Source organism: Carcharodon carcharias, chromosome 3 (assembly GCF_017639515.1).
Source record: "Carcharodon carcharias isolate sCarCar2 chromosome 3, sCarCar2.pri, whole genome shotgun sequence".
Classification (NCBI taxonomy): domain Eukaryota; kingdom Metazoa; phylum Chordata; class Chondrichthyes; order Lamniformes; family Lamnidae; genus Carcharodon; species Carcharodon carcharias.
The window spans coordinates 64,532,071-64,555,892 of record NC_054469.1 but is presented as its reverse complement, the minus strand read 5'-3'; the positions used below and the strand labels follow the sequence as shown (position 1 = coordinate 64,555,892).

The window sequence follows — 23,822 nt, the reverse complement described above, 5'->3', positions numbered from 1 at the left end:
ACACAATGTGGATGCAGGAGTACACATGCCATGCTACATATGCCATGCTCTGCAGCATGGTCAATGGCACCAATGGAAGAGAGAAGTTTGGAATGGATGCCTGTTGCACAGCAGCTGGTGGTCCCCTCCAAGGGCTGAAGCAGTGACTGAGGTGGATGAGTGTGCCATTACGGCAGGCACCATCGTCATCAATCTCCTTGGCCCCTCTGACTGAGGGACTATCTCTGCAGCAGGGCCAAGTGCCAGAGTCTAAGCCTACATTGACACCAGTGCAGCTGCCTCTGGAGGTGCCCCCACTGAGCCTCTATGATAAGGATGACTGCCATAGGCATCTCAGTTGCAAACTGAGACAAGTGGACAGGCTGCCTCCAATGCATCTGATGGCACAAAGGGAGTATCAAGTAGAAGTGGCCAAGAGTGGAGGCCACCATGTTGGGCAGAGCACTGAGTAGGTCACTGGGGTTTGCTTCACTTGTAAGTATGCACTTTGTTACTTTTTGACATACTGTAAATATTGATACATGATGCCAAACATGTGAGCTTCCATTTTTAATGGTGAAACTGGAAAAGAGGGATGAATTGGTGAAGAGAAACAAAGGTCTTTGAAAGGGTCAGTAAGGTCTGTGGACAGAGGTCATTCATTGCTGATGAGTGGATTTATTCAATTCTGCTACTTCAACGGAAGTCACCCTGACTAGGCTTGTGAGACCTGTACCAGGCACGGCCACCTTCCTGCGCAGCTGAGGTATGTCAGTGTTCTTCATCTTCCTCCTGTTCCTCCTTTTCCATGTCCAGTACCTCCTCTTCCTTTGATGAGCTCTGTCATAACAGGGTGTCACCCTCTTCAAAGTTCACATCTCTCTGAATGGCCACATTATGCAGTGTGGAGCAGACAACCACAATGAGCGAGACATTTGTGGGACTGTACTGCAGGGAGCAACTCGACCGGTTCAGGCACCAGAACTGTATCTTCAGAAGCCCAACGGCCTGATTGTGGACCTTATAAGCAGATGGCATTGCTTGTAGTGTCTCTGTGCCTCGATGTGTTGTGTTCTTCCATTTAGCACAAAACATACCAATCATACAACAAGAATGTGGGTTGTTTATAGGTAAGACTACATACAGACAATGGTAACTGGGATAAAAACAAAAACAAAAAACTGCGGATGCTGGAAATCCAAGACAAAAACAGAATTACCTGGAAAAACTCAGCAGGTCTGGCTCATCTTTCGAACCCACCCAGGATTACAGGTATCTCCGGGACATAAAATGTTTCTCGGACTGCTGTTCCCGTCACATTTTGAGATCCACACTCAGTGCCATGCGCCGCCATATGAACACACTCGATCTCTCCCTCCAGCAGCACCGCCATACCCTTTTTCAAAGCTGCGCGTGCCCCCAGTTTCATTTAATTCTTCGTCTCATCCGACACCTCAACAAGAAACTTTTTCACTTTCTCTCAAGTGCTAAGGAACGCCAGCTCCAACAACTCATCAACACCAACACCCATCTAGGACCCTCCACCCCTGCCTGTCCCTCTGTCCCCACCCCATCTTCCAATCATAGCCCCAGCCGTGTATTCACTATACCCCCCTGACCTTCCCCTCTCCGACGCCGAACGTTCAGTGCTTAGCAAAGGACTTCACTTCATACCCTTATGCCCTCATCTCAATGAATTTCGGGCTCGGCACGATGCTGAACTCTTCTTCCGCCGTCTTCATCTCCGGGCTCACTTCTTTGGGCAGGAGTCCTCTCCCCATTCAATGGATCCTTTTAACCACCTCCAATATTCTCCCTCCACCTGGACCCCTCCCTCTGGATTCTTACCTTCTCTTGATCTTTTCATTGAGAACTGTTGGCGCGACATTAGTCGTCTCAATTTCTCTGCTCCTCTCACCCATTCTAATCTCTCTCTCTGAACTTACTGCACTCCGTTCTCTCAGGTCCAACCCTGACATTGTCATCAAACCCGCTGACAAGGGTGATGCTGTTGCTGTCTGGCGCACTGACCTCTACCTCGCGGAGGCTGAGCGTCAACTCGCAGACATGTCTCCTACCTCTCCCTGGACCATGACCCCACCACTGAACATCAAGCCATTGTTTCCAGGACTGTCACTGACCTCATCTCCTCTGGGGATCTTCCTCCCACAGCTTCCAACCTGATAGTCGCCCAACCTCGAACGGCCCGCTTCTATCTCCTACCCAAAGTCCACAAACAGAACTGTCCCGGTAGACCAATCGTGTCAGCTTGCTCCTGCCCCACAGAACTCATTTCTCGTTATCTTGACTCTCTTCTCTCTCTCCTTGTCCAGTCCCTTCCCACCTACATCCGTGATTCCTCTGACACCTTACGTCACATCAACAATTTCCAGTTCCCTGGCCCCAACCACTTCCTCTTCACCATGGACGTCCAATCCCTCTACACCTCCATCCCCCACCAGGATGGTCTGAGGGCCCTTAGCTTCTTCCTCGAACAGAGGCCCGAACAATCCCCATCCACCACTACTCTCCTCCGTCTGGCTGAACTTGTTCTCACACTGAACAATTTCTCCTTCAACTCTTCTCACTTCCTCCAAATAAAAGGTGTGGCTATGGGTACCCGCATGGGCCCCAGCTATGCCTGTCTCTTTATGGGGTATGTGGAACATTCCTTGTTCCAGTCCTACTCCGGCCCCCTTCCACAACTCTTTCTCCAGTACATCAATGATCACTTCGGTGCTGCTTCATGCTCTCGTCGGGACTTGGAAAAATTTATTAATTTTGCTTCCAATTTCCACCCCTCCATCATTTTCACGTGGTCCATCTCTGACCCTTCCCTTCCCTTCCTTGACCTCTCTGTCTCAATCTCTGGTGATAGACTGTCCACCAATATCCATTACAAGCCTACCGACTCCCACAGCTATCTCGACTACAGCTCCTCACACCCCACTTCCTGTGAGGACTCCATCCCATTCTCTCAGTTCCTTTGCCTCTGTCGCATCTGTTCCGATGATGCTACCTTCAAAAACAGTTCCTCTGACATGTCCTCTTTCTTCCTTAACCGAGGTTTTCCACCCACGGTCGTTGACAGGGCCCTCAACCGTGTCCAGCCCATCTCCTGCGCATCCACCCTCACGCCTTCTCCTCCCTCCCAGAAACATGATACGGTCCCCCTTGTCCTCACTTATCACCCCACCAGCCTCCGCATTCAAAGGATCATCCTCCGCCATTTCCGCCAACTCCAGCATGATGCCACCACCAAACACATCTTCCCTTCACCCACCCTGGTCCACTCCTCCATCACCCCCTACTCCTCAACCCCCACCTATGGCACCACCCCATGCCCACGCAAAAGATGCAACACCTGCCCCTTCACTTCCTCTCTCCTCACCGTCCAAGGGCCCAAAAACTTCTTTCAAGTGAAGCAGCATTTCACTTGCATTTCCCCCAACTTAGTCTACTGTATTCATTGCTCCCAATGCGGTCTCCTCTACATTGGAGAGACCAAACGTAAACTGGGCAACCGCTTTGCAGAACACCTGCGATCTGTCCGCAAGAATGACCCAAACCTCCCTGTCGCTTGCCATTTTAACACTCCACCCTGCTCTCTTGCCCACATGTCTGTCCTTGGCTTGCTGCATTACTCCAGTGAAGCCCAACGCAAAGAGTAGGAACAGCACCTCATCTTCCGACTAGGCACTTTACAGCCTTCCGGACTGAATATTGAATTCAACAACTTTAGGTCTTGAGCTCCCTCCTCCATCCCCACCCGCTTTCTGTTTCTTCCTCCTTCCTTTTGTTTTTTTCCATTAATTTATATAGATTTTTCTTTTCCCACCTATTTCCAATATTTTTAAATCTTTTATGCCCCCCCCCACCCCCACTAGAGCTATACCTTGAGTGCCCTACCATCCATTCTTAATTAGCACATTTGTTTAGATAATATCACCAACTTCAACACCTCTGTGTTCTTTTGTTCTTTTGTCTGTGACATCTTTTGATGATCTGCTCCTAAGACTGCTTGCTTGTTCCTACAACAACACCCCCCCTCCACTTGTCTCCCCCCCACCCCACCCCCCCCCCCCCCAACCTTAAACCAGCTTATATTTCACCCCTCTCCTTGTAAAGAAAAATCAGTTCTGTTGAAGGGTCATGAGTACTCGAAATGTCAACTCTTTTCTTCTCCTCCAATGCTGCCAGACCTGCTGAGTTTTTCCAGGTAATGGTAACTGGGAGTCCACATAGAACACATGTGACTTTGGGGACTGCTGCTCTGTTCTGTCTACAGAGTACATCACATCCTGTCTTCACTATCCATGGTGGAATGTGATGGACGACAGTTCAAGATACACCACCTAAAGGTTCATCACAAAAGATGCCACATAAAGAGGTGAGCAGCCATTTGGAGGTCCACCTGCATGAATCACAAAAAGCTAGCATTCAAGTTCAGCAGGTTGTTTCCCCTTGTGGGTGAGCCTAGGACCAGACGGCGCCCATTTAAGACAGAGATGAGGAGGAATTCCTTCTCTCAGGGGGTAGTGAATTTGTGGAATTCTTTACCACAGAGGGCTGTAAAGGCTAAGTCATTAAGTATATTCAAGGTGAGATAGCCAGATTTTTAAGGGGATCAAGGGTTATGGGGAAAAGGCAGGAAGGTGGAGTTGAGGATTATCAGATCTGCTATGATCTCATTGAATGGCGGAGTGGACCCAATGGGCTGAATGGCCTACTACTGCTCCTATGTCTTATGGTCTCTTCAAACAATAACCCTTGTCCCCTGGGAATCCATCTATTAAGATTGTGGGGTAGAATGAAGAGGTACTGTTGGAAGATGAAGCAATCATGCCAGCTGGCAGGAAAGCAGATGCACACATGCGGGTAGCTATTGTTTTGATCACAGATCAGTTGAATGTTGGGTGAGTAGAAACCCCTCTTGTTGATGAAGCTCACAGAATGGTCACTTGCTGCGCTGATGGCCGCATGGGTACAATCTAATGCTGGAATCCAGCGATGGAGGTGAAACTCACTGTCCTTTGTGTCTGTGAGGCCGCATCTGTCTGGAATTGTATTGTCCAGCTCTCGTAAATAGTGCATCAGTGATCAGTGAGATGCAGTAGTCAATAGCTGTTTGTGAGACACGGCCAAAGTCTGCAGCTGATCCTTGGAAGGAGACAGAGGCAAAGAAGTTCAAGGTCACATGACTTCCACAGCTATTGACAGGGCATGGTGAGTAGTGCTGTGAGGTGTGAGGCTCAGTCATCTCAGGGACTATCTGCCTGGATAGACGCAGTTTCCTGTGGCTCTGATTCTCTGACATGTCGCTCCGTCTTTGGGGTACACCCCATGTTGAGAGTATGACCTCCATTGCTTTCCAGGCCCTCATCCGTTTCTGTTGCCTTCTTATGCCCAGGGCTCTGCCTTTGCTACTGAGGATGTTGATTCTCATCGCGACCAGAATGAGTATCTGAGAATTGCGTCCCAATTCCCAACTGTTGCCTTCCTTGCACTCAGCTGCACTCACAATAATGTCTAAACCCCTCTTCCAATTTCCCCATGATGCCAGGAGGGTCATGACCTCTACACTGCCTGAGCATGTACAGATCACTCTCTCCTCAACCTCTACACACCTGGTAGCACCCATGTGCCAATGTCTGAGTGCCCCTCTCAACTCTGCTCCCTTTTATGGGTCCACCTAGGTGAATGATGGGGCCATGACTGCTTTGTTACCCCTTCCATTCACCTGATCTGGCACTGATCCAATATCCAACCCATGCACTCCCACAAAAACTCAAACTGGCTCTTAATGAGCTGGCAATGAGCTCATTAACAGGATTAAATGGTACTGTTTCCAGATCGAGCAGATTTCTGGGACTCGCCTGAAGAAAATCACTAGTGGTAGGAACAGCAATGTGATACTGGTCGGCCAACTGGCTTAGTAACGTTAGTGACCACTTACCTCTGTTGCCACCCCATCAGAATCTAAATATCCTGCCCCTGGTGTTTAGACTGAATTGTTCTCAGGCCTTTAACAGACAAAATATTCAGTTGCCTTCCTCTAAAATTCAATACTGAGTCCATTTAAAAAATATATCTACCATATTAAACACCAGTAAGTCTAAAACAAGAGTCCTAAATATTATGTAATTTGTGTTTTGTGTTTGATGCCAAATGTTCACCTTCATCAAGTAGGGCAAATATTCTTTGTGAAAACAAGTTTTATAACGCCAAAAGAGTTGCCCATCTTTGAGCTGCTTAAGTAGAGTGGGTGATTTGATGTGAGCTTTCCCTGTAGAGCTCAAATAATCCACGCTGCTTTAAACCCTTTCTTACCACTCATTTGAACAGAACAGAGAAGTGGATAAATTTCTACATGGGCAATTATAGTGTGCCCCATTGTTAAAATGCAGCTATGAGTCACCAGCTTGTAATGTGCCCCCTACAGGCTGCTGGCTGATTTGCAGCTGAGAAATCACTGGTGTGGTCACTTGTTAAGGACCTGCAGCAACAGGGTAAAAGATGAGGTGCTTTGGGAACAGAAAGCAGTAAAACAGTGGAGCAGCAGGAAAGATGAATGCAGAATCTATGGCAGCAACTGCATCTGATTTCAGATCCTGTAGGAAATCTGCATGTAAACACAAAGCTTCTTCCAAGTTTTACCTGATGGAGCTAAGGATCTGTTTAAGTATCCCTCCAGGTAACCTTCTGAACTTGCCCATGGTTACTGGATGAACGCAGTCACTGATGGTTATCAGTTGATAGAGACAAAAACTCCATTGGAGTCCAAGCTAGTCTCATTTGCCCCCAGTTGTATTCATGGTTGAAGCTCCCATCGGTTTCAGTTGGAGACCTCTGACTGGAAATCAGGAACAGTATCAATGCAGTGGTAAGTCAAAGTTCTCAATATCTGTTTGATTTTAGTTTTACTACTGCCCCCATTTCTGAACACCAGCAGGGCAGCAGCAAGGTGAAAATTATCCCCCTTGTTCTTGATTCATTTAATAAGTTAACTGAGATGCAGAAGTTCTTGGCTGCTGTAAATTGTGGTAGAATTTATATTAACCTCACTGTATTTTTTTCCTCCAAAACCAGCCATTTGCAAATGGACATTTGGCACATTCACATGACCTTCCAATGGAATCTAACTTGAATATCCAAAGAGAAGGAGGCAAATCTATTTCCACTATGCAACTGGTAAGATACCTGTCAGATTAATGTTCACCTAACACTGTATAAAAGGTTAATAAGCACAACCAGAAAACTTAGTAGACTGGATTTTACATGTGTCCACTATTTCCACGGAATGTCATTCAATTGGACCATGGAGTGAAGAAAAGGAACTGGAAGGCAGCCCACTTAAAGCACAGTGCTCCTGATTTTCCAGGTAGAAAGACAAACATAATACAAATCAGACATGTTCCAAGCTACATGTTCATTGTGCTGGGCTCTGTGCCAGGAATGAAAATTTACTCCAATAACTGTGAACTCAAATGTTAGCTGACGGACCATTTTAAAGAGAACAGTGGCCTGGTTAAAACAAAGTGCTACATTTCAATGCTTTAATCACAAACCTAGGCCCCAGTATTTATGGTGAGGTGAGGAGGGAGCACGAGAGGCTGAAAGCGGGTGTAGAACTTGGCAAGGCCAAGGATGTGGAGGTCCAACTAGAGTTAATGGCAGGAAGTCAGTTTCATTTCCTTCTTCTATTTCCCACGTGCCAGCTGGATAAATTGCATGACAGGCTGGCCAGTGGGAAATTCAGTGGTAGGAGTCCGTGACCTTGAGAACAGACCTCATCGATCCTAAGGTGAGCAGACTGCAGATCAGGGATTGGGCAGTGCAGGGTGGGATGTCAGCAATTGCAGCAGGGAAAGCGAGGCCATGATCATCAAAAGGGAGGCCAAAGGCTTCCTCAAGGAGCCAGTAGGTTACAGCGCTCCTGTTCTTCCTGGCCCACAAAGAGTGCTGTAAAAGGAACTTCATTTTTGTAGCTGTCACTTCCTGCTTCCATTTCACTGCTGCTAACTTTGCACTGTTCCCAAATGCACTGAGGGAACCTGATTTAAATATGTCAATGAGTCTCCTGCCTCTCTAAGATAATGCAGTCACATACTACCCACTGCTACAAAAGTGGGTTTCAAAGAATGAGAAGTGGGCTGGTGTTTTCCGTGCCCGCTAACGTTGGGCATGTTTGGCGGCATAAGCGGAAACTATGGTGAGAAAGCCAAAAATCAGTTTCCCGACGTTGTGAAACCCGGTTTGCAATCGTCCACTCTGCTCGCCAATGGCGGGCTGCGTTCCCTGCCATCGGACATCAGGAACTTCACTGTAATACATCCGCATATCATTATAAATCATTATAAGCCCTGCCTGCTGGAATCACCCCCCCCACCTCCACGGTGAATCATCCGGGCATGCTCACGCCCAAGTGTTTCACTACTGATCATAAGCAACGTGCTTGGCAAGCTGCACATCACACAGTTCTTTGAGGTTTGTTTGCTTACCTTGCTTCGGGCAGCACTCACAGTTATCAGTGTCAGGCTTTGCAGTCACACATCACTTTTAGGGGTGCTCACAGGCAGCTCTCTACTTACCAGCCCAGCCATAGGCAAGGGTAGCTTTTCGATGGCTGCAGAGCTAGGGCTTGCTTGGGGGAAGGGAAGAAGTGGCCTCAGACAAGGGAAGAGGCTGCAGGGGGAGGGCTGTACTGGTGAAGTGGGGTATCCCAGAGTGTGTGTGGGGGCACATGTTGATCTGTGCCAGGGGCCTCAAGGTGGTGAGAGCTGAGGAGGCAGTCTCCAGAGAAGATGAGGCCAGATGGAGATGTAAGGGTTTGTGAGAGAGTGAGTGGTGATGTCCCTTGAGCTGACAGTGAGTGAGATGCCAGTGAATGTGTGATGGGCTTGTGAATGTGAGTTTAGAGTGATGAGATGGTTGCGTTACCCTGGTGTCATGGATGAGATCATTCAACTCATTCTGTACCTCTTCAGTGCAGCATTGACACTGACCACCACTGCCACCTCCTCCCAAGTTGGTGACACTGATGACCCTTCTGTGGCCAGAGCAGGGATAGCGGACATTGTGGCAGGCTCCAACAGTGTCCAGAAGTCGTCCCAGGGATGCATCACTGATTCGGGGGGCTGCAGTCTTCTTGCCTTTTGGGAACATGTCTTCTGTGCAGCAGTCCTGGGCTGGAAGCACTGACAGGTGTAAGCGCAGCTGCACTTTAAGTATGGCATCCGTCATGAGGAAGTAGTGAGGTGATGGCATGGCAGATGAATGAGAGCCTGCCCCCTATCAAAACGGTGTGTTTCCTGGGAATATATGATTAATGAGATGGGTTTTAGACAATACGGCACAAAAAGCCACCATTGTGGCCGGTGGGTGAAACATTCTTTTTCCCGCCAGCTAACGCACTTAGTGCAAATCTGGGACAATTCCTCCCATGATCTTATTGAAATATATAAGATCCCAAGGAGACCTGACAGGGTGAATGCTGAGAGGATGTTTTCCCTTATTGGCGAGCCTAGATCTAGGGGTCACAGTTAAAATAAAGAGGTCTCCCATTTAGGATGGAGCTGAGGAGAATTCTTTTCTTTCAGAGGCTCATTAGTCTGTGGAATTCTCTTCCCCAGAGAGCAGTGGAGGCTGGGTCATTGAATATATTCAAGGCTGAGTTAGACAGATTTTTGATCGGCAAGGATTTTGGGAGGTGGGGAGGAGGGGGATGGTAGATAGGAAAATTGAGTTGAGGCCACAATCAGATCAGCCATGATCTTATCAAATGGCGGAGCAGGTTCAAGAGGCTAAATGGCCTACTCCTGCTCCTAATCCATATGTTCTTGTATTCTTGACCTCAGGCACGTATGCTGTAGGTTGAGATTGCATTCCACATTTCTGTAGGGTTTAATGCACCAGCCGCCCCCCCCCAACCCTGTCGTTTCACCGCCCCTACAGCCCAACCTTCGCCCACCCACCAAAATCTCCCATGAGCATTTCTGAGACTTGCTCTGACATGTTCTGTACATTTATGTGAAATATCACCAGCTGGGGCACATGTTTAGAGAAACGTTTTTGTGGGGGCAGCAGATGCAGTATTATGGGGTTTAAAAAAGAAACCATGACATGACATATAAACCTTCACAACTTAAAGTTCAGTAGTGACTTCGTTTTACATCGAATCACAGTATTTACAGCACAACAACAGGCCAATCAGCCCAACTAGGCCATGCCAGCATTTATGCTCCACTCAAGACAACAACTCTTCATGTAATTCTATCAGAAAAGTCTGTTGGTACATTTTAATCCTGAAATGGAGAATTGCAAGCTGGCAAGAAAAGAAAAATCACATAAAAACAGCCAGTTTTCACTCTAGTTTTCTTACCCCTAACCCCATGCTCAATTTTCTCAAACAAACTCCCATGTAGTACATTGCCAAAGGCTTTTTATGAGGTCCAGGCACACTAAATCCATTGCATTTCCCCCATTGCCGTGTACATTACTTCTTCAAAGAATTCTGGGGTTTGTCAAGCAGGATCACCTCATTTGAAATCCATGCCGGCTACTTCTAATTATTGAATACTCTAAAACTTTCCCTACTACAGACATTAAAATAACTGACCCGTGCAATTACCTGGATTAGTTCTATTTTAAAAATCAGGTTTTTTTTATTCGTTCACAGGATGTGGGCTTCACTGGCTGGGCCAACATTTATTGCCCATCCCTAATTGCCCTTGAGAACTGAATGGCTTGCTAGGCCATTTAAGAGTCAACTACATTATTGGGGGCCTGAAGGCACATGTAGGCCAGGTAAGGATGGCAGATTTCCCATTAGTGAGCCAGATGGGTTTTTACAACAATCATTAGACTGTTAATTCCAGATTTTTCATTAAATTCAAATTTCACCATCTGCTATGGTAGGAGTTGAACCCAGGTCCCCTGGGTATTTGGAGTACTAGTACAGTGATAAAGCTATTATGCCACCACCTCCCATTGGTTATGTTTTGTCTTCTGTCACACATTCAATTCTATAATTTTCTAATTCTATGATTCACATTCAACCCAGAAATATAAGTTTTAGAGTCTCTGTAACATCCTATCCTGTCTCTCTTGTGATCCTAGAATGGACCCTGGTGTTTTGGCTTTCTTTAGCCTAACTGATACCTAAAATTTTCTGTCTGCCCATCATAATGTCATTGCTCTCACCCACTTGCGAGTTCAGGTTTTCTCACAGTTTATTCTCTAAGGTATCATACTGGTGAATTTGTGATTTATTCTTTAATGGTTATTACATCTGTTCTATTACTGAATTCCCAAAATTTCATTTGACACTAACTATATCCTAAAAAGTGTTTTGTACACATTTATCATCTCTTATACACAATACTTCTATTTATAAAACTCAAAAATGCTATTGTCCTTTTTAAGAAGTTTTAACCAGCTGCATTTGCACTACTCAAATTATGTATTTGTTTCTTCACACACTGCAGCATCATTTCATTGAAGGTATATTCCCATTGGTTGATTTTCCTCCAAAAATGCATTTACACTTAGATAGCATCTGCTATCTATCTGCTCATCTGCCTTTGTTATCCTGGATTCACGTACACCCTGCTTACACTTTGCTAGTTTCTTACACTTCTGATCAAAGCTGTTGCTCAACTTCAGAGTGTCCAAGTAGATAATGGGTTTGAGCCATTGTTTGCTGAGTTAAGAGCCCAGCATGCTTTCACTGTGCCACTCTCCTACACCTTTGACTTGTTGGCTGATGTGCTTAAGGCCTTTCAATAAGATCCCCAGTGAATGGTGCCCCCAGTGGGTTAATCTCTGCGGGACCTTTCAACTTCCATGCCACATTTCTTCATTAAGCAAAGAGGGGAGCCAGACTTCATCCATGGGTTGTCAAGGGTGCTGTTGCTCTTCTTGTATGTCAGTCTCTCTACACTAACCAAATTTCCAGACAGACTGCACAATGCAGTGATGGACAATGATATTTTCACAGACTTGTACACTGGATTGCTCCACAGCAGTGTCATATGAATATATTATGATTTCTTCAGGTTCTTTTTCCATTCTGATGAATTCTTGCCAAGCCAGTTGTTATAGAAGTGGAATTATACTCCAAGGTATAGAAACTTATAGATAAATCCAAGATAGTTCTACCTTTGCAAAATTACAGTAATGAACCCCAGCTCTTAAAATACTCTGAAAATAAGTTATTTTCTCTTTTTGCTAATATTGCAACTGCTGACAGAATTAAGGTTTTTCTCTCTAAAAATCCTCTTGATTCAATCAAAATACTATCATTGTATAATGTTTGCATTTTGGTTTGAGACCTTTATATCAAGGCCATCTACTTTTGTGATGATTCACAATCATTTCCAAACATTTCTAAAAATGCTTTCCTAATATGAAGTTAGCTCCCATAGGAATTAAATTTGGTATGATGCCTGAATTCTTTTCATAATAACTGAAAGATATTATATAATCTTATCCAAACTAATGACACACCATTTATTGTGTTAACAAGACTGAGTAAATGTTTATCCAGCAAGGAAGGTAGTAATGATCAGGATAATCTCTGTTACCTTTTATAAATTTATCTCCTCTTTGTTAATAGGGGAATCCTGAAGATTCAGAAAATATTGACTTTCCTACAAACAATGCAATAAATACTATTACTGAAAATGACAAGAGTAAGTACTACATTGTGAATGATAGAAGAAAATACAAATGTTTCCAATGTTTCACCTTGCTGATCATTTCACTGAATATGAAACTCGGATGTATCTGGCAGCCATTATATTCTCAGGACAAATAATGGATATATGTTCACCATTTTTTTCACCCAAATGCTTACAGAACCTCCCCATTGCCTCATCTAAGAATTCCAGGTTCTAAATCTTAGCATGAATCTTTTACCTATGCAACTCCCTGAGCTTGTTTTTTTTGAGTAAGTGAACTTGTATTGTATTGATTCAAATTTTGAGTCCTTTTATTCCTTCTTGTTTGGAAGGTTCTGCCCATCTTCAAGATTCGGTGCTGGATCTTGAGTAGCTCTTGCACCAGTAAAGCATTCACTTCACTGAAACCATCCCAATCCCGTCACCAAACAGTGGGCAGTGTTTGTACAGATGGATGGACTTTCAATTTCATTCACCTCTTGCCCCAATCTCTTTGCAACCTACCAAAACCAACTGCAGGTTAAAAAATGGACTTTGTATCATTACTGACAGCCAATCAAAAGCAATTGGCAGAATTCCTTACTAACAATTGCCCAATCAACCTTGCTTGTCAGAAAACATTGCTTCATATTTACTTGTGACTGGACAGATATGGCCTCATTACCTATCTGTATAAATAAAAATATTATAATTTTATAGCTATGTAAGTTGTTTCTTCTTCTACAACAGAGTTTGGTCATCAGCACAACATTTGTTTTGACCATACAAGTTGAGGAAAACATAAGTAAGCCTAGATTATTGAACATTTTGTTACATAAATTTCTTCTCATTAAAATCATATAAACACCAAGCACTGAGAAATGTAATTTTGTGGTAACCTGGCATTACAGTGGAATTTAAAATATTTGTAGTTTTGTGACCTGGTATCAAGAAATTTGAATAACACAGAAAGCCTTTGCATACTGAAAAATCATAAAAATGTAATAACAATAAAGAAAATGGAAAGTTTCTAAGGAGGAGAAGCTCATTTGTGTGATGTCGCCTCTCAAGGGCTGACTCAAACTGGGGGCTGCTCCCTGTACAGCACATGCGACATTCTTCATTGATCTAATTGAAGAACGTTACATGGGCCATGCAGGTATTGATGCTGTTTCCCCCAGAGAATTGACACAACCCGAACAAATGTTTTCTCCAAAGCATTTAGTGAGAAAAGGAAAATGAACTTTATACGGCCATTTATTTCATTCTTCAAAACAATTGCAACTAAACCAGATTTTTTTCTCAACTTTCAATCAACCTTGTTTCATGTGTTCCATGACACTTAAAATAATGATCTTCTCACATTCAGAAAGATGCAGGGTGATTTAGAAGTGTGTGCTAATAATGAGTATTGTTAAATCATACTCTGTGATATTAATGACAAATGGTTTAATTTACTCATATCAAATTCCTTTGCTCAATATTTTATCAAAGGCATTAAAACCTTTTTGCAATATTAAAGTATGTGGATGCAAGACATGTAAACAGGACTTGAATAATTGTCCATCCTACATTGTATTTAACTTTAAACTTTCTTATTAGTCCATGATAATTAAAACTCATAAGAAGTATTGATTTCAAATATTTCAGAAAAAGAAGTATCAGAATTAATCAAAAAGCAGGATACTGTGAATGCTCAAAATCTGCAATAACAAAACTGGTCAGGCAGCATCTTTGGAGCGAGAAACAGAGTTTATGTTCCAGGTTGATGACCTTTCAGCTGGGAAAGCTTACAGATGTAATAGGTTTTGAGCAAGGTGGGACAATGACGAAAGGAGGTCTGTGATAGGGTGGAAGACTGGAGTGGTTGAATGACAGAAGAGTTAGCTTTTCAGGGCAGAGCAAATGGTGATGAGGCAAGGAAAGAAACAAAGAAACAAAAGATGTGCCTAAAGCAGTCACGCTACTGTTTGGAAGCGAAAGTAAGAGAAAAATCAGAACATATAATGAAGAGGAATCAAAATGGGGGACGGAGTTTGTGGCCTGGAATTGTTGAACTCAATATTGAGTCCAGCAGACTGTGAAGATGAGCTGCTATTCCTCGAGCTTACGTTCAGCCTCACTGTAACGGTGCAGCAGACCAAGGCCAGAGGTGTCAGTATGAGATCAAGGTGGGGAATTAAAATGACAGGTCACGGGAAGCTCAGGGTCATGCTTGCAGACTGATTGGAGGTGTTCTGCAAAGTGGTCACCCAATTTTGCATTTAGTCCCCCCGAAGTAGATTGTGAGCAGTGAATGCCGTAGACTAAATTGAAATAAGTCCACATAGGGCAGAATTTTTGCCCTCGTTGGGCGGGCGGGAACGGCCAGGAAGCCAAGCGCTGTCCGTGATCGGGGCCGGACAGTGATTTCATGCTGCCGGGTCAATTAAGGCCCACCTAGCATGAAACGTGTGCTGCAGCGCTTAGTGCTACCTGTTTAGGGAGGGGAGTGGGAAGGGGGGGGAGGAGGGCGACATGCAAGTTCACGCAGGAAAATCTCCCTGAGGCACAGAGCTGCCTCAAAGAGATGAAGGTATGAAAATTAAAAATAAAGCATTTAAAGATGTTAAAAAAACATGTCCCTTCATGTAACTTTGTCACATGAGCAGGGACGTGTTAGGAATTAGTATGAAAATTTTTTATATTTTTTTATTTTTATTTTTTTTAATGACGGATCAAAGCCTCATCCTGCCCGTGGGTGAGGTTTCGCAAAAAGTGCAAAGGCCGCTGGGCCTTTTTGCCTGTCCGCCAACCATAAAGTTGGACGGGCAGTGGAAAATTTAAATCAATTAGATTGTTAATGGCCTTAATAGGCTGTGAATTGTCAGCAAGCGCTCTGCCGACTGAAATATCGCACGACTGCATGATGACGTCAGGACGGTCACCTGACATCATTGCACGTCATTTTACGCTCGTTCAGGTCGTTCAGAAAATTCTTCCTATAAATCGCTGCTTCAACTGGAAGTTGAGGAGAGAGGAAGAAAATGGGCAGGGGTTATATCTCCTCTGTTTGCATGGAAAGGTGCTGTAGGAAGGGGGCTTTGTGTTCAGGGTGTTTGAGGAGTGGACCAGGGTATCACCGAGTGTATGGTCCGTTAGAATGCTGGAAAGGGAGGGGTACAGAAGACCTGTTTGATGCTGGCATCATGTTGGAGATGGCAGAAATGGTGGAAAATGATCCGTTGAGTATGGAGGCTGGTGAGGTGGAAGGTGAGGAGAAGGGGAACTCTATCATGGTTCCAGGAGGGAGGGAAATGGGTGAGAACAGAAGTGTGGAAAACATGACAGAAACAATCAAGGGTCCTATCAATCAAAAAGGAGGAATCCTCGTTTGAGGGTAAAAAGACATCTCAGCCCTATAATAGAATTATCTTGTCCTCGCCATCCACCCCAGCTACCTCCACCATGATCCTACCAGCAAAGACTTTTCTCCCTTCCTTTCCCTTTCAGCATTCTGAAGTGACCATTCCTTCCGTGATATGCTAGTTCATTCCTCAGTTACTCCCAACACCCTGTTCCTTTCCCATGGCACCTTTCCATGCAAACACAAGAAATGTAATAATCTCCCTTCTACCTCCTCTCTCTGCACCATCCAAGGTTCCAAACACTCCCTCCAGGTGAAACAGAGATTTATTTGTACTTCATTCTAATTAGCCTACTGTATTCGCTGCTCACAATGTGGGCTCTATATTGGGGAGGCCAAACACAGATTGGTGACTGCTTTGTAGAATGCCTCAATTCAATCTGCAAGCATGACCCCATTGTTTCAGTGGCCTGTCATTTTAATTCTCCACTTTGCTTTCACAATGACATCTGTGTGCTTGATCTGCTGCACTGTTCCACTGAAACTCAAGGTAAGCTTGAGGAACAGCTTCTCATCTTTCAGTTAGGCACTTTACAGCCTTCTGGACTCAATATTGAGTTCAACAGTTTCAGGCCATAAACCCTGTCCTCCTACTTTGTTTCCTTTTCTTTGCATGTTTTGGTTTTTCTCTTGGTTTCACTTTCAGGCAGCAGCACACCTACACTAGGCACATTGTTTTTTTAGTTTATTTGTTTGTTTTCTTGCCCCATCATCATTCTAACTCTTCTGTCATTCAGTCACTCCTGTCTTCCACTCTATCACAGACCTTCTTTCACCCTTGTCCCACCCGCCCCTTGCTCAAAACGTATTACATCTCTAACATTTTCCAGTTGGACGTAATTGCTCTGGAGGAGATTTACAAGAATGTTGCCAGGACTTGAAAATTGCAGCTGGGGTTGTTTTCCTAGGAGTTGTGGAGGCTGAGGAGTAACCTGATTGAGGTGAACAAAATTATGAGGGGCCCAGATACAGTAGACAGGGATGCCCTGTTGCCCCTAGCAGAAAGGTCAATTACCAGGGGGCACAAATTTAAGGTGATTGGTAGAAGGATTAGAGGGGACATGAGGAAAGATTTCTTCACCCAGAAGGTGGTGGGTGTTTGGAATTCATTGCCTGGTTTGGTGTTGGAGACAGAAACCCTCAACTCATTTAAAAAGTACCTGGATCTGCACCTAAAGTGCTGTAACTTGCAAGGTTACGGACCAGGTGCTGAAAGGTGGGATTAAAATGGGCAACTAATTTTTTTATTTTTTTTCCTTTCTTGGCTAGCTTAGACATGATGGGCTAATAGACTCTTCCTGTGCTGTAATTTTTCTATGGTTCTATGATGGAGGGTCATCAATCTGGAGCGTTAGCTTTGTTTCTCCCTCCACAGGTGCTGCCTGACCTGAGTATTTCTAACATTTTCTGTTTCTAATATCAGAATTAATGATATGTGAATTCCAATTTCTTTTTCTAATATAAGGGAAAACTTATTCTTTGCAGAGGAAACGTTTAACCTGCTGGCCATCATGATTGTGGTAGGCGACAGCATGCACAACTTTGCTGATGGCCTAGCCATAGGCGCAGCTTTCTCATCATCAGTCGAGTCTGGTATCACCACCACTATTGCTATTTTGTTTCATGAAATTCCCCATGAAATGGGTGAGTTTTTAGTTAACTGTTCTTTGTTTCAATATCTTGAAATTAAACCTCACGAATGTAGTCTCCCAAAACATGGTGATTAATTTTGGTGCATATATAGTAATACAAATGACTGATAATTGTAAGACTTGCACTGTAACCTCTCTGAAGCAATGAAAGCTGAAGGTGCTGAACTTAGTCACCATTTTTGCCAAGTTTCTGCCTTAAAACGAGTGTACCAGCATTTTGGAATGGGACCAGCTTCCACTGGCTTTCTTGCCCCACAATAGCGGTGCTGTAGTTTGAAATATGATCTAAGACCTTCCATTTGTCCAGTTGCCAATTCAGCTAGGAGTAAATTACTATAAATTATAAGGAGAGATGTTGTTGGTGTTCCCAGATCCTATAACTTGTATTCCTTTTCCAATAGTTGGCACTCAGATTACTTACCATTAACTCCTTCAACTTTCTTATGACTGTCCATTGTTGATCTGATGCAAATAGTTCTTCATGAATTCCAGGTTTGTTAGGATTTGCCATGGTATATTCATTCTCAACAATTCTGTCCTCTTTGGGACGCTTCAGGCTAGCTAGCCAAATGAACAGGTAGCTTGCATGAGCCTTGAATAATAACTCCTTTTAAGATTTGCAAGAACAGTAGCTGAGCCATACCACAATGAGGTACATGTCTCCACCTAAATGTTCATTGAGATTCTCATTGGAGTCCAAAAAACCTGATTTCACTGTCTTGAAAAATCAGGAAAGATTTTTCAATATGCTACATCTTTGTTGTCCCACATATTTGTAGCTTTGCAGAACTTTGTCATCCTCAAAGATCTGGACATAGAGATTCTTAGGGACATGGTCCTAGCTGTTTTGGAGGCTGAACAGTATGGAATAGATCATCAACAGAACCATCACTTGAGTAACTCCTCAATCATGACAAAGGTCATCAGAACTGATGCTATGTTCTCATCTGTTTAACACAGTATATAACCAGTGCCTCTTTTGCCATAAGTCATAAAACATATGGATTAGGAGCAGAAGTTGGCCTTATGACCACACAGTTGATAGCATCATTCAAAAAGATCACTGCAAAACTTCAACGTTGACTCCACATTTCTGCATGATCCCCATATCCTCTTTCTGATTCCCTTAGTGCCAAATCTATTGACCTCAGCATTGAATTTTTTTTTTAGTCATTCATGGGATGTGGGCTTCACTGGCTGGACCAGCATTTATTGCCCATCCCTAATTGCCCTTGAGAATGTGGTGGTGAGCTGCCTTCTTGAACTGAATCCCCCAATATCAACATCCTGGGGGTTACCATTGACCATAAACTGAACTTGACTAGCCATATAAATACTATGGTTACAAGAGCAGGTCAGAGGCTAGGAATCCTATGAAAAGTAACTCACCTCCTGACTCCCCAAAATCTGCCCACCATCGATATGGCACAAGTCAGGAGTGTGATGGAATACATCCCACTTGCCTGGATGAGTGCAGCTCCCACAACACTCAAGAAGCTTGATACCCTCCAGGTAGTCCATGTGATGTAGGTACACCCACAGTGCTGTTAGGAAGGGAGTTTCAGGATTTTGATCCAGCGACAGTGAAGGAACAATGATGTATTCCCAAGTCAGGATGGTGTGAGACTTGGAGGGCAACTTTGAGGAGTCGGTGTTCCCATCTATCTGCTGGCCTTGTCCTTCTAGATGGTAGTGGCCACGGGTTTGGAAGGTGCAGTTGCAGGAGCCTTGGTGAATTCCTGCAGCGCATTTTGTAGATGGTACACACTGCTGCTATTGCGTTGGTGGTGGAGAGAGTGAATGTTTGTGGAAGGGGTGCCAATCAAGTGGGCTACTTTGTCCTGGAGGGTATCAAGCTTCTTGAGTGTTGTGGGAGCTGCACTCATCCAGGCCAGTGGGATGTATTCCATCACACTCCTGACTTGTGCCTTGTAGATGGTGGGCAGACTTTGGGGAGTCAGAAGGTGAGTTACTTGTCACAGGATTCCTAGCCTCTGACCTGCTATTGTAACCACAGTATTTATATGGCTAGTCAAGTTCAGTTTATGGTCAATGGTAACCCCCAAGGATGTTGATATTGGGGGATTCAGTGATGGTAATGCCATTGAACATCAAGGGGTGATGGTTGGATTCTCTCTTGTTGGAGATAGTCATTGCCTGGCACTTGTGTGGTGCAACTGACCATGAACAGGGTCTCTTTGGGGTAGAGAATTCCTAAGATTCACAACCCTCTGAGAGAAGAACGTGCTCCTCATCTCAGTCCCAAATGGCTGATCCTTTATCTTGAGACTACGGGCGGAATCAAATGTGCCCACTGGCATTGGGCGTGTTCAGTGGCGTGAGCGGAAAATATGGCAAGAAGGCCAAAAATCCATTTCACAACATGTGATCGTCCTCTCAGCCTGTCGATGATGGGCCGAGTTTCCCACCATCAGACATCGGGACTCTTATTGTAGTACATCAGCATACCATTATACGACTAGCCGGCCAGATTCATCTCCCTACCGCTGGATCATCCATCACGCTGACATGTTTCACAACAGCATATAAAAGGCGTGCACTTGGCGGGCTGTACTTTGAAGGGATCTCGGAGGTGAGTGCACAGCAACGCTGAGGAATTTTCACAAGGAACACGTGTTGGAAGTTAAGGTTGAGGGACGTTGGTGAGGGGTGGAGCAAAGGCTCCCCTGTGGCTGAGGCAACTTTTGTGGGGAGCAAAATCTGCCCTGTGATTGAAGGTAGCATACAAGCACTTGTGGGTCAGGGGTGTGGGCGAGGGAAGCAGCCAATCTTTAGAGACACCTTTTCTAAAGTGACCATTTGTCTGCAGCTGAGACAGTTCCTGCGCAGCCACATTGATATGATTGGAATCGGGTCTTTAGCTTCTCCGCCCACTCAAGCAACACAGAGGCATCAAAGTGCCACCAAGTGCTCCAGAGCTTTTCACTCCTTGGGCACAGACTCCAAACTAATGAGAGTTTTAGTGGACTGCAGAACAGTTGGACGACTCTTTGCTAAAGCTGGCCATGGAGCAGTCACTGATGAAGGTGCTCACAGTCCCTTGAAATGTCATCATCCCAGTTTGGACCAGTCTCCCCCATGGTTCAAGCTAACAGTGCAGCCTTGCAGTGTGGGTTAGGAGAATGCCTGCGCCTGAGCTGAGAGCACAGTATGTACTCCAGTGGGTGAAACTGTCTCCAATCAGTCAGGTGGAGTGGGGTAGAGGAAGGTGGGGTTTTGGCCATGCAGGTCACCAATCTCTGGCCATCCAAGTGGTGGCTAGCATTCTCTGGGATGCGTTAAGGGGCCTTCAGACTTAACCAAGAGAGGTTTTTGTACACCCATGCTAACTCACATGTCTCTCTCTTTCATCCTGCAGGAGGAGTACATCAGGATCATGGAGTCTTGTGGCGTATAGAAAACGATGATGATGGAGAAGAGAGAGAGAGATGGAGGTGCTTGGACGCACAGAGAGAGGAACAGCATCCTCAGGAAGAAGGAGCTGCTGGGGCTCCTGTACATGCCACCCAAGAGCCGCAGCGAGCCATCACTGGTCGGCACCTAGCAACACCCCACTCCTATAGATGCAACCTTTCATTCCTGAGGATGACCAAGAACCAGTGTTACTGAAGACTGTGCATGTCTCGGCAACTTGGTCACATCTGTCAGCTACTGCAGGATTTGGAGCCACATGGACATGGAGGGCATCCACTGCCAGTGGTCATGAAAGTGACAGCAGCACTCAATTTCTATGCTGGTGGCTCATTTCAGGGCTCCACAGGTGTCCTCTTTGGGATTTCACAAGCCTTCACCCACAAATGTACCCATGAAGTCTTGGATGCCATCTTCACGAGGGCACACAATTTTGTGCATTTCACCCTGGACCAGGACAGCCAGGATGCAAGAGCGATTGGATTTGCCCATATCTCGGGTTTCCTACAGGTGTAGGGTGCCATTGACTGCACTCACAAGGCACTCAGATCTCCATTGCAACATGTGGTCAACTATGTCAACAGCAATGCTGCCATTTGCTGAAGGTGCAGCTTGTGTGTGACCAGCAGAAATGTATCCTGCAGGACTGCGCGCAGTTTCCAGGGAGCGTGCACAACTTCTACATTCTCAGCCGGTCACAGATCACTGACGTCTTCCAGGGTCCACAGATGCAGCAGGGATGCCTTCTAGGGGACAAGGGCTGCCCACAGAGGCCGTGGCTGATGACACCCATGCAGCAGCCTCAGGCTGCAGCAGAGCGAAGGTATAACGAGACTCATGCCGCAAATCACACCTTGGTGGAGCAAACCATCGGGATGTTGAAAAAGAGGTTCCGGTGCCTGGACTGGTCTGGTGGAGCCCTGCAATATAGTCCACAGAGGGTGTCATGCATTGTCATCATCTGCTGCATCCTTTACAACCTGGCAATGAAGTGGGAGAGGAGCTGGCTGAGGAGGACATGGAGGAACTGGAGTTCTCCTCCAGTGAGGATGACATCAACAGTGGTGAGGGTGAGGAGGTCCTCGAAGGCAACGATAATGGCGATGAAGCCATCGCACTGGCCAGAAGAGGCAGGAGCACTCAGGAGGCCCTCATAGCTGCTAGATTTGTGGAGGATGACGATGATATTCAGTGAGGAGACACCATGGATTCTCACATTGTATCTATGAATGTTTGACTCCAGTCCGGCTTATGGCAGCGCACATATCCTCTGTGAGGATATGAGGCCCTCATTGTCACTCGATTCCAGGAGGATGATAACAACATGCAGTGAGGACACTCCATAGATCTTCACATAGCCCCTGAGAATGTCTAACTCCTGTCTGGCTGAGGGCAGCTCGCTTGTGCTCTGTGATCAGGGTCATATCATAGAGATGCAGCCATGAAACCTGAAAGGCATCTGACCCTTTGTCCACCTTCAGCACCTGAGCCCTTTAGGAGCAGAGCATCACTGGTCACAGATGCTGAAGAGATGGACCAGTCCTGCCTTAAAGGTGTTGAGAGCACGCAGAGAGAATGACAGAATTCTCTGACACGTGCCCACGACATTTTGGCAGCAATGACAAGCACCGTCGAGGTGCAGGCATCACTAACATGTCCAGGGAGTGTGAGGCTGGACCATCACTTTGGTCTGAAGTCTGCACAAATTGCAGGGAAGAGGCCATGGACTGAGCCACCTGCATTTAGCTTCTGGAGAAAGGTTTCACATCTGAGTGACATGAACACTGCTGATTAGAAGAAGGAGCCATAGGCAGAGAGACGGCCTTGGGAGTCTATTGACTATGGTGAACATTATGTACAAGCAATTAATACCCAAGACCCAGGCTGTGCAACTACTTCTTAACCTTCCTAATCCTGACGCTATGTCTTGGTGTTCCCCAGATATCCACAGTGGAGGTGGAGGCGGCCTGCCGACTGCTATGCCCTGTCTGTGATGACCTTGGCGGGGACCCTCCTTGACTTGTGAAGCTGGAGCTACTGAGGTCACAGGAAGAGAGGATTCAGAGTGGCTGGATAGATGGCCTCATGCGGGCAGGGGGATACACCTACTGATCCTCCTCCCTATGAGTGCCTGAGGGCCCCTGGCTGACTCCTTGAGGAGAAGGGGGAGCTGGAGTGAGATTGGGCTGCCCCTCTTGTGTACACACTGCTGAAGGCCAACTATGACATCAGCAATGGAGTTCAGCCCGCGCAGCTGTGCAGAAGCAATGTCCTGGACCAAGGTCTCCATGGTGGCTGCCATCCTACCAGTGTTGACCTCAGTACATTTGCATGCTGGCATTAGCTTCTCAGCCTGAAGGTGGATGGACTCCTCCAGTGTGCCATGCAATCTGAGGAGTGCAGTGGACACCCCTTCCTGATATTCCTGAGGTTGCCTTTGCAGCTCCAGCAACTGTGACGTGACCAAGCACTGAGATGCAACTCCAAGGAGGGTACGTTCGGATTCCTCTTCAGAGGTTTCTTTGGGGCTTGATTGGAAGCTCTGGGTCATGGACTCTTTCGGCTGTTTGGCAGATGTGCCTGTGAAAGCAAGGGGAGATAATTAGTGCATGGCAGTGGCCTGTGAAATAGGACACATCACTCACAGCATGGTTGTCTGATGGATGTTACACTGCTGGATCCTCACTCGTAGAC

General features: G+C 45.5%; 1 protein-coding gene across 1 annotated transcript in view; it reads left to right on the top strand.

Annotated features, from left to right (window-relative positions):
• Positions 1-23,822, top strand: part of LOC121276002 (zinc transporter ZIP12-like) — a 95,890-nt gene that overhangs the window by 40,793 nt on the left and 31,275 nt on the right. Inside the window, exons 11-15 of the mRNA XM_041183946.1 lie at positions 5,355-5,439; positions 6,422-6,488; positions 7,069-7,170; positions 12,596-12,671; positions 17,530-17,688. Coding sequence (XP_041039880.1) covers positions 5,355-5,439; positions 6,422-6,488; positions 7,069-7,170; positions 12,596-12,671; positions 17,530-17,688 — 489 coding nt within the window. The remainder of the gene's footprint in view (positions 1-5,354; positions 5,440-6,421; positions 6,489-7,068; positions 7,171-12,595; positions 12,672-17,529; positions 17,689-23,822) is intronic.